The 15259-nt window shown below is 39.3% G+C and overlaps 1 protein-coding gene across 1 annotated transcript in view; it reads right to left on the minus strand.

The window, feature by feature from the left end:
* The window catches only part of necab3 (N-terminal EF-hand calcium binding protein 3), a gene marked incomplete at both ends in the record, with an annotated part of 31179 nt that extends 16640 nt beyond the window's left edge, over nucleotides 1–14539 (minus strand). Inside the window, 3 exons of the mRNA XM_080025835.1 lie at nucleotides 1455–1563; nucleotides 9520–9544; nucleotides 14402–14539. Coding sequence (XP_079881961.1) covers nucleotides 1455–1563; nucleotides 9520–9544; nucleotides 14402–14539 — 272 coding nt within the window. The remainder of the gene's footprint in view (nucleotides 1–1454; nucleotides 1564–9519; nucleotides 9545–14401) is intronic.
* Nucleotides 14540–15259: the final 720 nt, after the last annotated feature.

A 15259-nucleotide genomic window follows, 5' to 3' on the forward strand; every position in this document is an offset into this window, starting at 1 on the left:
GAGGCTCTGCCCGCGGATGCACCTTGCCTTAGCAACAGCAGCCGTCTCTAAATACCTGTCCAATAGGATTGTTGCAACTAATGTCACAAATGCTGCCTGTAGCTTATTGGCTGGGGAAGTGTTGCCGGGTTCTGTCCACCTCCCTTTGTTTACACACCGATTAATGGAGCCTGGGCTGTGTATAAACACCAGAATCTTTTTTCAGCGCACACACGGTAGTGGGCTGTAAGTGCACTGATTTTGATAAAAAGTGTTTTGGCCAAGAATCACTGACTCCACTTTTGAGATTAAAGGTGCAGTGTGTAGAATGTACTGCCAACTTTAGTGACTAGCTCCTTGTCCTTGAAGGCCACTGTAGCTTCTGTAAATATTAGATTATTTTACTGGCATTATTTTGATGCCGTCTGCAGTACCAATTTTTAACAGTATAACCCTCTTTCTTTCGGAGGGTGGCATTATTGTGACCAAATGAATTATGTTTTCTTATTTATTTTCAGTTGAGAAGGACAATAATTGTTATTCAAAACAAGAACGCCAATGAACCAGGCATTAGAGTTAATTAGATGCCAACTGTGCCGTCAACACTAGGAGCGTTATGGGGGTCCAAGGGCATCAGGTCAAAAATAAATTCAGTACACAGTGCTGGAAGAACTGGTAACACAGCAAAAATTATAAATGCAGAGTTGTTACTGCGGCCAAACACTATAATTACTCTAATTGGTTGGGTGCACGGGATGATTATGTTTGTGAGTGCCAACTTGCAAGACAGACTTACCAATCACAATCGATTGATGGCATTACCTGAGCTGATGCTTACAGTTTAACAGAAAAATTCTAAAGTCTTACTCGGCCTTCCAGTGTTGGCACGATGTAACAAAGGGAGGCGGGGGAAAAGGTTGCATAGGGTCTCATGAATACTGTCCCTATATGCAACAGGCTTAGGGATAGTATTACATAATTGGAATAAACTGAACACCATAAATGTACCATGGCAGGGAAGTAATGGTCTTTGCCTCCATGGCTACAAGAGTTAAACATTCCCTGAAGTGATTTCTGAAGCTACCCTCAGGCTGATTTTTCTTCTGATTGCAATTTCGTTGGAGAAGGTTTTGAAGTGGCTGGGTGTTGTGTGTTCGGTATTTCATGTCCAAAGGAAGGGGGTAAATATGAATTCCGTCTGCAGGGCTCAATCTTTTTTCTTCTTTTTCTTTTAACCATCTGTGAAGCATTTGGCCTGTAACTGATGGCTTGAAAGGAACCCATTAACTCAGCCTTTAAGCTCCAATCCCTTGCTGTCATATCTGTGTCTCTGGTAATGTAAAAAGGCACAAGTTGAACAATGCTGGGAGGCCATTTCATTTGGCACTCGTGGAAGTATAAACAAAACATTAGTATTTTTTTTCACCATGATGGAGTGAAACCAGAGCCCGTTCAAGAAAGAAAAGAAAACGTACTTATTTTGTCGGCCATCTATGGAGTAGAAGAGCTCCTGTAGTTCCTCAGTGGTCAGGATGCCGTCCGCAAAGTACGTGTTGAACTCATCAAATGATAGCTTGCCGTCATCTGAAACACAGAGGAAGTGTATAGGTCCACACACAATTACAGAAACAATACATTAAGAAATAAAAATTGTTAACATATGTGCCTAATTCAAAAGACAACCACCTAATATAAATTATTATTCTTTGGTTTCATCTACATACTTGTCCACCTTAATCTTCCTTTTATTCTGGTCTGGAGTACAGGCTGACACAATGATGAATTAATTTTCAATACAATTTAAGTACAAATAATACATTATCGCAATTCTTCTTCCAACTTTAAATTGCTTGTTTTGTCCAACCAACCCCTAAATATGTTCACTTTAAAAGACACAGAGAGGTAAGAAAACTGTGTGTTGTCAGCAGATTGGACTTTTTTTCAACTTCTCTAGTGAGCACAGCTTGCGGAGACAGAAAAATGCACCGGAAAAAATCAATAACGGTAGATGAATGGCTTGGGTGTCATCTGTGAAAAAGCGCTCCTTTGTGAGCCTATACCATCAATCTGTAAACTGGCACAGATTCCATAGATCAGTCAGCAGTAAGCGGGCCCAGAGAGAAACTCCTCAATGTTTTTAACACTCATAAAAGAGTCCAAACAAACAGATAGATTGGTGTCTGTGGAGAACGATTGGGAGAGCCATGTTCACAAACAAATATATTGTAAAGAGTAGGACACTCAGTCGAATAAAAGACATGCCAAACTTGTCGGAGTGAAACGTGGAGTATATACAAACAAATAAGTAAGATTGTTTTGTTTGTTGATTCATGCAAAAGGACTAGGTCGTTGGTTCAATCCCCAGCACCGAACAGGAGGGTGTTATTTGTAAAACTAGTGGTGGCTGTTATTACGTCTACAGTGCCTACCATCTCTACCATTGTGTCATTTAGCAAGGCACTTAACCCCAAAACTGCTCCAGGGGCGCTGCAATGTGGCGGACCCTGCGCAAAGACCCCCTCCGAAGTGTGGTAGGGGATATGCAAAAGACACATTTCAATGTAGCCATTGACTAATGAAGTAACTTAACTAAATCTGTCACAGAGGGTCACACATCTAATGAAACAAACTTAAGCCACTCTGTCTCTACTGCACCCATAAATGGAAAAATTCATTCAAATTCCAAAACTAATTTTCCTTTTTGGCTGTGGTTGATAAATCCTGTGTGTGCTTGGCGACTTTTGGCTTCGTAACCCCTTTGACTATACTCTGTCCAAATTATAATGACCCTTTCCACACAAACGCGAGGTAAAATGACAGCAGTTTAATATGCCAGGGAGTTCCAGTTGGCTGACTCGTCAAAGCTAAAAAAAAAAAATTCTCCAGGGGCGAGCTTGAAGAAGACCATCTGTTCAGCTGGAGCCTCTCTGACACTGCTCATCATCACCTCTGACCAGAATGTGTAATGTGGTGGCTTGGATGATGCCATGTACCCAAACCACTTCTTTAACTCCTTTTCAGATGACCTCTTCAATTTAAATGAATGAGAATGGAACATTTTTACTTTCATTTTCATTTCTATATAGCATTTCATCAGCATCTTACAAAATGTTTGAAATCTGGCATTCCTAGCACTATTCATTGCTGAAGGAGCAGTTCATTACTTTTTATTGAAAAAATGCATGTTGGAGCAGTGACTGAACTGTTCCGAACTGTTAAAAAAAAAAAATTCTTTAAAATACAAAAATTAAATGAGGAAGAAAACACACTCAACAAGACCACCCAGGATAAGCAAATATGTATTTTGTCCTACAGGTTCCACACGGTAGCATTATCTCAATTAATGAATATGCACAGGCAGCTAGATATATATTATAACCAATCAAAAGACACATGCTGAATGCAGTCGTTATTGGTCTTAAATCAGGTGCAATGTAACTATGCTGCTTTTCTTTAGCCAGTCAAATACAGCAACAATTGATTTACACGTTTATTTTCATACATACATGCCTCAATACAAATGCTATTCCATGCATTTTGGGGGAAAATATGTTCATATATGATATCACACTTGTACTTTCCATACTTCAATAATGCTGTTGCACTTAGCTCTCGATGCCATCTTAGTTTGTGGATCTGAGACTAAACATCCGGCCACATGTCTTTGTTTCCTCTCACAGTGTTGTATTTGGAAGGCTTCAATGTTTTTGTTGCCAAACTAGCTAGGCAGCGGTCATGCTCAGAAGTGACACTCTCTCTAATCCATTTGATAGACAGGACCGCCGGCAGTAGCCTCTTCTCTCTCTTCACTCTGACAGTTATGGGTTAGACATCTTCTTCATGAAAGTGGGTGACCAAAATAAACCCACAAGTCTGGGTCTCTATGTGTTTTGCTTCTTATGCTACGACAGAGTTTTCATGATGAACAGAAAACTATTTCAGTTGCTTGTTAAATGGCTAATATACTGCTCACATAGAGAACTCCCATATTTAAATTTCCAACTTACATATGAGCTGTAGCTGATTATTGTTTAAACGAAAAACAACCTTTTTGTGCACCTGAAACACATGGAAACTGAGTCATAGGAACAAAAATAATAATAAAACAACAATACAAAGGGGTTGGAGATCACTTCTGGAGGCTGCCAGTGATAGGCAAAGCAATTTTAGCACTTTTTGTTAGGAGACAAGATTCAAAGTTCGTAAAATGTGGAAGAAAGCTACATTAGCAGTTGTCGTAAAAATTGCAAAAGCAATTTACATTAAATGCCAAACAGCAATTCTGATTTTAATTGTACCCAGGTCCTCGACGGATGGTGGTGACAGATGGCATCAGAAAATTGGGGTTTTGTGTTCGTTATCTTAAGATTTATACTTGTTGGAACCACTCAGTTCCAAGTTGATGCATCCTCACTGCTATCACATGCATCTCTTGATGACTTGAAGGAGGGATGGGGAAGGTGAGATGGGAGGGTGGAGGAATTGATGCAACAACAATTATTGCCAAATGGGACATCCATGTTCAGTCAAGGGTCCTTCTAAAGTGATGTTCATCATTTATGATGTGCTACAAAGCTGAGTTATTTATAATCTCAATCTGTATTTGTTGTGCTGTTCGGCACACATTTTTCTTTTTGCAGCATTTGCGTAACGAAAAGAGTTAAGGGAATTTCAAAAATTGATAGTTAGACACAGATTTTTTCTGGGGTCATGAAAATGTTGTTACCTGCTGACCCAAACCTATTTTAAGTACTATTCATAATTCTTAAACTTCCTTTTGTCCATTAGAGCTCATGTTTAGTGACATACTGTTGTATTTGTATATGTATATGTCTGGCTACCATGTAAATCAAACTGGGTGATCTGCATTTTACATCAACACATATACAAGAACATTGAGATCAGTATGCTTCTGACATAAGCCATTTCTCACTTTACTGCTGTTTAGTTCAACACTGTGCATTAAAACGTCACTGACTTTCATTGGCTCTATGTCATCCTCTTACGGTCCTATCAGATCAGCTTCTGTATCCAGTTACTAAACAGATTCCCAGCCTTAAAACGCCAGCTGAAGCCTTTTAAATGAATAAATCATTCATGCATGGCCCACTGACATATAACTGAGCTGAACACACATGGGTTATATAAGCAGATAAATTCAACAAAGAAGAAAAAAAAAAAAAAAAACACTCATAAAACACAAATGATGTATATTATGAACACGGCTTATGGATCATTGCTCCTATCAGATTGACAGATAAAACAAAGCTATTCCAGGCACATCTTCACACAACAATATAATTGGTTTTCACTGTGAGTAACTTAATTATGTGGGAATGAATCAGAGCCTGCATTACCACATGGTTTTAAAAGGAAAGCCGAGCTCTTTGAAAAAAAAAATTGCTTTTTATGTCTTGCCTGAAATATAAGGTTTAATATTATGATATATTTATTTCTAAGTCTGAAAAGGCTGCAATCAAACAATATTCAACATGTCTATCAATTTCTAAAGTCAAAAAAAGGCAAACACAAAAGTCAAACATCAAAGCTTGGCAGCAGGACTGAAACACTGGCAGTACAGACATTTGGAGGCCCAACCGCCCATCATTTATCACTGAATCAATTTGTCTGTGCATCTGCTTCATACAAAAGCCATACACCTCCTGTTGAACACAAATGTGGCAGAGATTATTCACCTGAGGAGAGGGGCCCCATCTAGCTGCGCGCTGACATCCTATTTAAAACTAAACCAACATCTGAAAAGCACATTGTTGCACATTACATTTTTGGAAAGAAGCTGCCGTAGCTTGATTCAAAAGCAATATGCATACATTTCTCTTTAGTTCTAAGACCGGAAATCCTTTAGGGATTTGAATATGGGGAATATGTTTCCAGAGAAAGTGTGAAGCTGGTGGAGGTGTGCTGGCTTTTTCAAAACGGCAACGGATAAGTCCAATGCTCCAATGTGGCCATTTCTCCTGTACGGTAAAATATATATTAGTCTTAATAAAGTGCTCAGAGTGAAGTAAACAAGAACCAAATGAGCATGGAGAGAGTCCTTTAAAGTAGGACAGAAAGTAGGCCACACTCTTTGTCTCTGGAAAAGGTTTGTCCCATTGGACCGTCTCCTAAGTGGTTTATAAATTCCTGTCAAAACGCCACACAGCATCAAAAGTGACTATTGGGTCTTGTTTTTCTTTATGGTAAACTCTTATTCACTACTGTACATAAACCATTTTTCTGCTTCTGGTATTCTCATCTTAGCATCACTTGCTCTTCTTAAGATGTGTTCCATGTGTGTGTGGGAATCTGTGACATACTGTAAGCTTCATTCTCAGCTTCCATATCCTGATGTTAGCCTGTATGCTGTTTTTTGATCACATGTCGTGCTGCTACTCCATTCACCACCTCACTAATGATCTGGAGCTCACTGGGCCTTTTTTTCATTTTTTTTTTCACATGGGAGCAGATGTCGGGCAAGAATCGAGGTTCATTAAAAGCTGTCAGAAGTGGGGGAAGTGTGTTTCTATACAGTATCTATGGGGACTCTGGGTCAGAAAGACAAACATTTTATAACTGAATTTGGTTTAGTTTTGTAAAGGTTTTTACCAGGTGGAGACATAATAAAAAATAAAAAAAACATAATCCTTAAGCTGCCGTACATAAATTGTAGACAAGGTTGCTGATGTATTTTTTTTTTGCCAATTAAGTGAGAACACAGTCGGGGTTATCCTACATGGCTAATTATCGTCAGGACTACATGCACGTGGGTAGAAGTCAGTCTTAGACCATTACAAATGTAACATTTGGAATATAAAAGTGTGGGGAACAGAGTTGGTTCTTAACGTTTTTTCTTTTGCAGTTCTTTACGGTTAGGTATTACAACTCAAAGTCTACAAAGTCCACCTCGTAGCTTGTTCCAGCACTTTCAACTTCCTTAGAGGAGGAACGCTCAGTTTTCATAGTGGTAATAAAGTCAAGGCAATTCCATTCATATAACTCAAAATCCTAAATTTGCTTCGAAAACATTTAACGTCTGTACAGCCCCTGATAGTCCGCTTTTTGTTCGCTTCCTTGGTTCACCAGATGCTCATCTTAAACTGTTTCACCCATTCTGTCAATAAAAAGGAACAGATTAGTTTCTTATATGCGCTGTACGCTCAGTAATGTATATGTTCCTTTCAACAACAAACTTCTTTTAAATTCAATTCTGGTTCATCATTCAACACAAGCCACTGCTAAAAAAAAAACTCACATTTATTGTGTTGATATTACAAAGGCTAATCCCTGCGGTGTTTATTTCTGGAAGATAAAGTGCAGTGAATGGAGAATATGTTCTTTGTGGTTTCCCTCCTTTCATATTAACTCTCCTCTTTCCCTCTCTCCCTTACCATCCTTTCTCCACAACTGGTACAGCGATGACAGTCCCCTCAGCTGAGCTCATTATAATAAAAATCCTGCAGTGAATATCTATTTGGCTGAAAGCCGAAGACCAATTCATCACGTGCAATACGTGTCACAGCGAAGGTTAGGAGCTGTTGAGGAGTAATTGCTGTATGGTGGCATGGAGATGACAGCACACTGTAAATGCAACAATGTCCCGTTGATATCCACTATTTGTTGATTTACTGTGGCACCTCATTTTATCTATTGCTCGTCAGAAAAAAAATAAAACTCTGCTCTGGCAGGGCATTCCTAGACAAATGCCAGTAGAGGCAAGAGGGACAATTATTATTACAGAAAGGATATAAAATATCATATGTGGTAGTTCAATATTCTTTGAGAAATATGGGATGTGGTACACTGAACATTCAAGTTATTTTTACCTACGATGTAATGTTAAGGCAACGTGACAAGATGACAGAATAGAGCTATTTTCAGCACTGTTCTTCCTACCATTGAGTACACTAACATAATAGGGATGGTTAAATGTGACAGATGCTTTATTTTACTTCATATTAGTTATTCTGTATAATTTTGAATGAAACTAAAAAAAAAAGCCCACATCTAAACACCTTTGCCTTCCAACTCAATTAAAGAGCTGTTTGTGATTGCTTTGCTGAAGAGAAGACATCTGAGTAGATTTTTTTATTGGTTAGTGACACCACTTTCCCTTGGAGCGTCATCAGCTGATATTGATTATCTGACCAGCTGGGGCCTTGAAGGTTGTAAATGCTGAGCCATTGGCTTTCTTTCAGAAATGATCCATCCTGTGTTTATTGTACAGATATGCCAAGCAAGCACTATTACAGCACATATTTGCATGTTAAATACATGACGTTGCAATCCAGTTTGTGTCACATCTGCACTCAGCTCCATTTTTTAAAGTTATAGTTTAGTAATTTGACAGTTAAATCAGACAAACATGGGATACATTTTTGCTCTAAAGGCAGGACAGTTTCAACCCAGAAAATCCAATCTAAAGCCATAACAAACTTCAGATATTAATGTCAAACAAAAAATCAAAGAACAACATTTTTGTTCCCACTCTGAAGTCAATAGTCACTGTCATAATCCATGATGTACTAGAAGCACATGGTAGATACATGGTGTGTCACTTCAGGAAAACATTTATTTGCTCATAATTCAACTGCACGCACTTCATAATATGGTAACACATTTTAACAAGTTCAGCCCCATGTCCTTGGACTCCATTAAATCAGCATCTTCAAGACAATCACTCAAGTAAAACTTGATGAGACAGCTCGAGGAAAAGTGGGTGTATAACTAAAAAGTAATTTCATCATAAGACAACTCCTGGAATGACTTCAACATCACAAACTGATGACACATAGCAAGCAGTGAAAGAGTATCCAGGGGGTATTGAGGCAAATCATAATTTCAACAAAACCAGTTTGATCTGCTTTGTTTACCACAGTTTACAAACCTTCAGTACCCCCTACGGCCATACACGGTGAAATAGCAATTACATTCATTTTAAAGGGTCATTTTGTGTCACACTGTGCATATGAGGACTGATGACATTTTGGTTGCACGCTTCATCAAATGTTCCTAATGAATGCCTGGATATTGTATGATATTAATCAAAGATGGATCCATGCTACTATTAATGATTTTTATTTAAACCGTACAATATACAGTACAAGTACATTTGGTTGCTTATAATGTTGGAATTATGTTCGTCTCTCATTTGCTAATAAAGCATTATGAACAGTGATGCACTGCTAGGAAAAAATAACTTGGCACAGCCCTGCATAAACATGACTCATGGCCAAGTTGTAAACAGCACCAAGTCATCTATGTCGACCATGAAAGAGAGGTGCTTCATTTTGTGTGACACGTTTCTCCATCCGTGACTGTAATCCAGCAATTTAGCATCATTTTAATTGGGTCGGAGAAACTTGCTGGAGCATAAAGAGGGAAAAGAGCTCCACTTGAAGGGCCATTCATGCAAATCCTGTATATTTCTCCGCCCAGATTGTCAGAGGCATAATAACAACTGGGGGAACGTGGGTAAAACAACAAGCATGCCGCCTTACCATACAGTATTCATTGCGCTGTGTACTGATGTTTACTCACCATTTTTGTCTGCTCGGCGGAAAATCTGAAATGGAAGAAAAAAGGGGCGGAGATGGTTATTATCTGCTGCTAAGCATCACTACATGGAGTCTTGCAAAGAGCAGGTTCAGATTTTTAAGAATAACTGCAATTTGTATATAAAAAAGAAATAAAAAAAAGTGTTCAAAATCTGATATAGAAGGTTCATTTATTGTATTGCACTGAAAAGAAACAGCACATGAAAAGGAACAAAAGCTGTTATGCTCACACTATCTATCTATGAGTCATGTTTGGTTGAATGCCAGTTGGTAGTATGTGTCAGCTCTAAATTAGGTTTACTAATTATCACTACTTATGAAAATGGTAATTTTAGAAACATTACATGTTCGGTCTAAGTAGTCATGATTATGCGTCAGTCATGACAGCTGCTTAGGGAAAAGTTTTTTTAAATATTTAATTGACATAAATACTGTAGCTAATTAAGTATTATTTGCAGTGTGGGTGTGAAAAAATAAAAGATTGCATCAGAACTAGTAGTGGCCATCTGCTACTGCTGCAGCTAACAGCATCCTCTGGACGGTGGCTACAAGAGCAATGAAAACACCCACCGGCTTCACCCGAATGTGAGCCAGAGGACCAATCTCTTTGCAAACATTTTAATGTGTTCAATTCTTTTCATTAATTGCAGTCAGGAGTTCCAGTTTCCATAGTCCCACAAAACCCTGGCCTGCTGTACGGAGCTAGCAGAAATGAATAGCCATCAAGAGGATTTTGATTGGTGCACCACGGATGCATGCTGCAAGCTTCTAATCTGCTATTTGCTTCATCACAAAATTCCAAGTTCAAAGGTATCAAAGTATTAAGTCGCCATGAAAGCAGAACAATCCGTTAGGTTACATCTTGTTATGTGTATGACATGGGTACTGATACTTGCAGGTTATGTTATGTGCATGCAGTTATGCAATTATGCATACTGTTAAAAGGACCTGTTCTTTATTGCTTGTCTTATTGTATGATTGGTCTGGAGTTGACAGGGATTTTCATTGAGACTTAAATCAACATCCACACCCAACATGCCTTTTAAAGACATGGATGCAGCTATTAAATAATGAAAAATTAGGTGTGTTGTTTTCCTCATCACTCCAATGTGGTTTTATTTAGTAAAAAATGCCTATTATTATCATCAATTTAATTGTAATCAAAGTGCAAACAAAACTAAGGATCAAAGAAGAATTCATTTGGAGTATCTCAGTTTAAATCAAATAGATGTTCACAAGTAATAGTTTCAATGATCACCTTTATTTTCATGTCCATTAAGTGGTTTAGAATTTCACTAAACTGGGGAAAACATACACTCATTAAGAATCACTGTCAACTGGCTAGCATAGTCTGTGACCCTATAGCACCAATAAAGATTGCAATTAAATGTCTATTGATGGAAAAAAGTCTGAAAATAAGAGGACGAAAAAACTAAAAGGTCTACTGCGCAAAGAGATTGTGTTCAGATTTGAAAGTTCACATTTGAATAACAATGTCATGTTCTATTGCACTTAGTTTTATATGAATTCAACAAACACCACAACGTTAGGTAAACATATGACCAATATTCTGAGAATGTCTGCAGTTCAAATTCAAAAACCAGTTGCCTATAGACTTTTCAAACAAGCCGTGCAATGTCAATAAAAATAATGTGATCCTCCCTATTGAATCAATTCTCTTCCACTCTCTTGTCTTGTTGTTTTCCTTGTTAGGCAGCGGTCAGGACTGACATCAGCTTGTCAGCAGTGACCTACAGGTTTTTTAATAACAGCAGAACCTGCCCCCTTGCTTTCATTTTCCATAAGGTTAGCCAGCTCAAGGTCTGCACCTCTGCCTTCCATCTGTCAGTGTAAGTCTGTGTGCAGCTTCAGCCCTCATTTCAAACCTCTCCCCAACATAATCACTGCACTGCTCCATTTTCTGTCTGGAATAGTGTTTGAGAAAAAGTTTAGAAATTGCTGTCTGTGTTACTTTAAGTGAAATGTTACTTTTAATGACAAGATGGCAGGGCATTCTGACCCAACAACCCTTAAAAATCCAATTTCCTCAGACAGAGACTTGCATAGACATTCTTGCTTTAGGCTTATACGTATACTGCAGTATAATTCTTATTTTTTCTTCTCAGTCAGCAGTCTTTTTCTTATTTTTATCAATGGCTCTTTAACCCATTCAAGCATCTTACCCCCCCCCCCCCCCTCCCCCTCCTCCTGCTCAATTCAACAGATAATGTTTCAGTCGAACTGTACCCATCTTCCATTGAATCTCTTACACCTGTGAGTTGTTTGGCTGTGTCTCTGTGCTCGCCACGATAATGCATCATTTACAGCGAGCTCAGAAAAGGTCAGAAGTGCTTCCCCAGAGCGCTGCTGTTCTGGTGTCATGGTGGCAGGTGTGAAGACAGTGGGCCGTCTCACGCTCTGCTGACACACTGCTGCTATACTGTTATGTGCAGGGCTTTGGATGAAGCATTTGAGAAAGAGGAACCAGGAGTTGCTGATCATATTTCATTGAATACATTGTTAAAACAAAAGGGTATTTTGCACATCCGTAACGTAAGGCAGGTGCGTAGGAGAGGGAAGAATACATTCCCCTCTAAAAGTTAATTCCCACACAATGTCTTAATTGCAAAAATAGGTTTATTAAATGGCAACGTTGCAATTGAATATCTCTATTTTTGCAAGTAAAAATAGTTTCCCTATTTCCATTTTTTTCTTTGAGATTCTTAGTGATTTGGTGGCATGCATACGTGTTCCATTTTCCGGACATATATTGCTTTCTGTTTCCTTGCATGGTTGTTTCTCCAGCTCAAAAGCAGCCACGCAAAGAGCACAGGGACAGAAGATGGACTTCGTCAGAGGGAAAAAATCAGAGAGAGAGAGAGAGAGAGAGAGAGAGAGAGAGAGAGAGAGAGAGAGAGAGAGAGAGAGAGAGAGAGAGAGTGCTTGTGATTGAGCAAGCCTCTGAAACGCAGAAGCACCGGGTGTGCAAAACAGGGACATTCAAAACAAGCTGTGATAATGTGGGTGATTAAAACCTGCTCCCACGACCATCGAAAGGCATCATTATCTGCCCCTGGCCTTTGAACAAGACACCGTTTTGAGGCTCTGCTGTGTCTCTGACTCTGGGGATGTGAGTCAAATACTGTGCATCTCTGATTCTCCAACATTACCGCATGGCTAATTTTTATTGGAAAACGGTATAGACAATATGGACCTATATTGTTCTCATTATTGTTCAAATACTTTTGCATGTACCAGTCTGCTGCATGTTTTTTTTAAATATAATGGCCTTGTTATGTATCATAAAATACTTCTTACAGTCATGTATTTTTAATCCCCCGTTAGACTATGGAAAATCAATGTGTCCCGCAGCAAAACAATAAAGTTCACCCACTGGCATTATCTCTGAAAATCAATGCCCATTAATATGCTTTGCAATTTTGAATCCAGAGCAAGTATACCATATTTTTGAAGCTGGCCAGCTGACTGTATTATAAGCCTCCCTCACACTGTGCTGGAAATAGTCAAAACCTGTCAAATGTCCCTGTGGAGTAATTGGGGACCAAACAGTCAAGGATATAATTAGCTTATTAGAGGAGTGGAGAGACAAAAAAGAAAAAGAACAGAGAAAAAAGAGCAGCCAAGTCAGCATGTCCTTGTCTGGCGACGGATACTTTAGTATTTCCAGACTCCATTGTCTCCTACGCAGGCTGCTGCTTTGGGCAATTCAAAACAAAATTGTCAAGCACAGTTTGCCTGTAAGCGTTTTTGTGATTCGTCTTCAGAAAAAAAATACAGCACAAGGTTGAAGACTAAATGTGGAGGCACACACAGTGCTGCACACAGTGTCCAGGGACAGTGTGCACAATGCATACGCAGTGACAACTCTGCAATACAGGAGCAGTATGTGTCCTCCTTATTTAGACAAGGCTGACTGTGGGAGCCTATACTGCATTAGTGGCAGAGTGGACGGAGAGCTGTCAGTTAGGGAGAACTCACTTTTGGAAACATCATCGGCCATATACACAGTGTGTGTGTGTGTGTGTGTGTGTGATGCTGTTGTTGTTGTTGTTGTTGTTTGTGTGTGGGGGGAGGTGCGTGTGTGTGCGCGTGCGTGTGTTTGTGTGTGTCTGTCTGTCTGTATCTGTGTGTCTGTGTCAGTATATAGATTGAAACTCAGAAGTCAAGGACCAAATATATTTTTCATAGGAAAACCATTGCACCAACCTAAATGTAGCTCAATTTGGTTTTGTCTGTCTGTTTGTTTTGATTGATTCGTTTGAGTGCACTATGTCAGGCTGCATGAAGCTTTTAAAGGTGTGTGGCAGTGCAAGGGAGACAGGAGAACCTCCCAGCAGCCCCTAAACCCGACTGTGAGAGCTTAATGTATCATGCAGAGACAGCAGCTGCACCTTTACCTACTTTTCCTCTCACACACACACACACACAATCGCACACACACACACACACACACACACACACACACACACACACACACACACACACACACACACACACACACACACACACACACACAAAAGAAACACTGTATCATCTTTTTGGCAATAGAATTTGATACAATAATAAGATTTCTGTTTTCCCTTTCATGTCATTTTCCAGAAATAAAAAAAGCAAAAGATAAACATAAATAGATAAATACATTTAAATTATACCACAAACTGTGACACAGGTCAGTCATATGTTCTTTATATCGGCTATCATTTCATTCCTTTTAATTCGTGTATTTTGACTTGGGGACAAGAAGAAAACCCAAAGCATAAAAGCACTAATCAGTTCACACATAAGCTAATTACTTTACAGGACTAGTCTCTATATGGAGTAACTGGAGTCTATCTATCACTCACATCATGGAAGATAGTCAGCCCTTGTCCGGCTTTGTGCGGTGGCGGCTGCTTCTGCTGCTGCTGCTGCTGCTGAGCCCGAAGGTGCTTCTGTTTGGACGCCTGAAGGCACATAGTGATCATCTCCGTACAAGCCAGCATCTTTGAACGGCGACGAGATACACACACACACGGAAGTCGATCGCTCAAACCGTCGTCGGAGAGAGGGTGGAAAAAAAGTCAAAAGTAACTGTCGGATGCAGAGTGAAGCTGGAGCAGGCTGCGACCTCAAGAGATGCTGTGGAACTTTGTGGTGCGCTGAGCTGAGCCGCGCAGAGCTGCACAGCCTCCTTCTGCTGCAGACGCTGTGATTGGCCCGTGTGCATAGATCATCAAAGTGTTGACTTCATCAGCACCAATAATCCGTATCTGATAACCTTCTTTGTAGCATCCACTTCTGACAATGAGTGGAGCACAAGTAACCTTATACCTTTAAATGCTTAGAAAATAATAATATCATAAATGGTGCAAGGTGAGATTTTTTTAACTAATTTAGGTTTATTGACACTAATGGAAACTCAGTTGTATTCTGTTTGGTCGTGCGTCGGAAAGTTCAGAGGTCAGATAAACACCCAACATCAAGATGGAATGCTGTAATGTAATGGAAAGCTTGTAGTACAGTCGGAGTGTTACGCATTATTTCACATGAACTTTAAAATGTAAAATTACGCTGGACCTCCTTTTGACCGACACTGCTACCTGCTGGATGTTTGATGTCATTATTTTGACATTAAAAATAAAATCACAAGCCATTATAACATTCCATTACATTGGCTGTTTGGTTTTTAGCAGATAGTTTTATCGTTTTTTTTAATATTATTA

The sequence above is a fragment of the Ammodytes marinus genome (assembly GCF_949987685.1).
Source record: "Ammodytes marinus genome assembly, chromosome: 4".
Classification (NCBI taxonomy): Eukaryota; Metazoa; Chordata; class Actinopteri; order Uranoscopiformes; family Ammodytidae; genus Ammodytes; species Ammodytes marinus.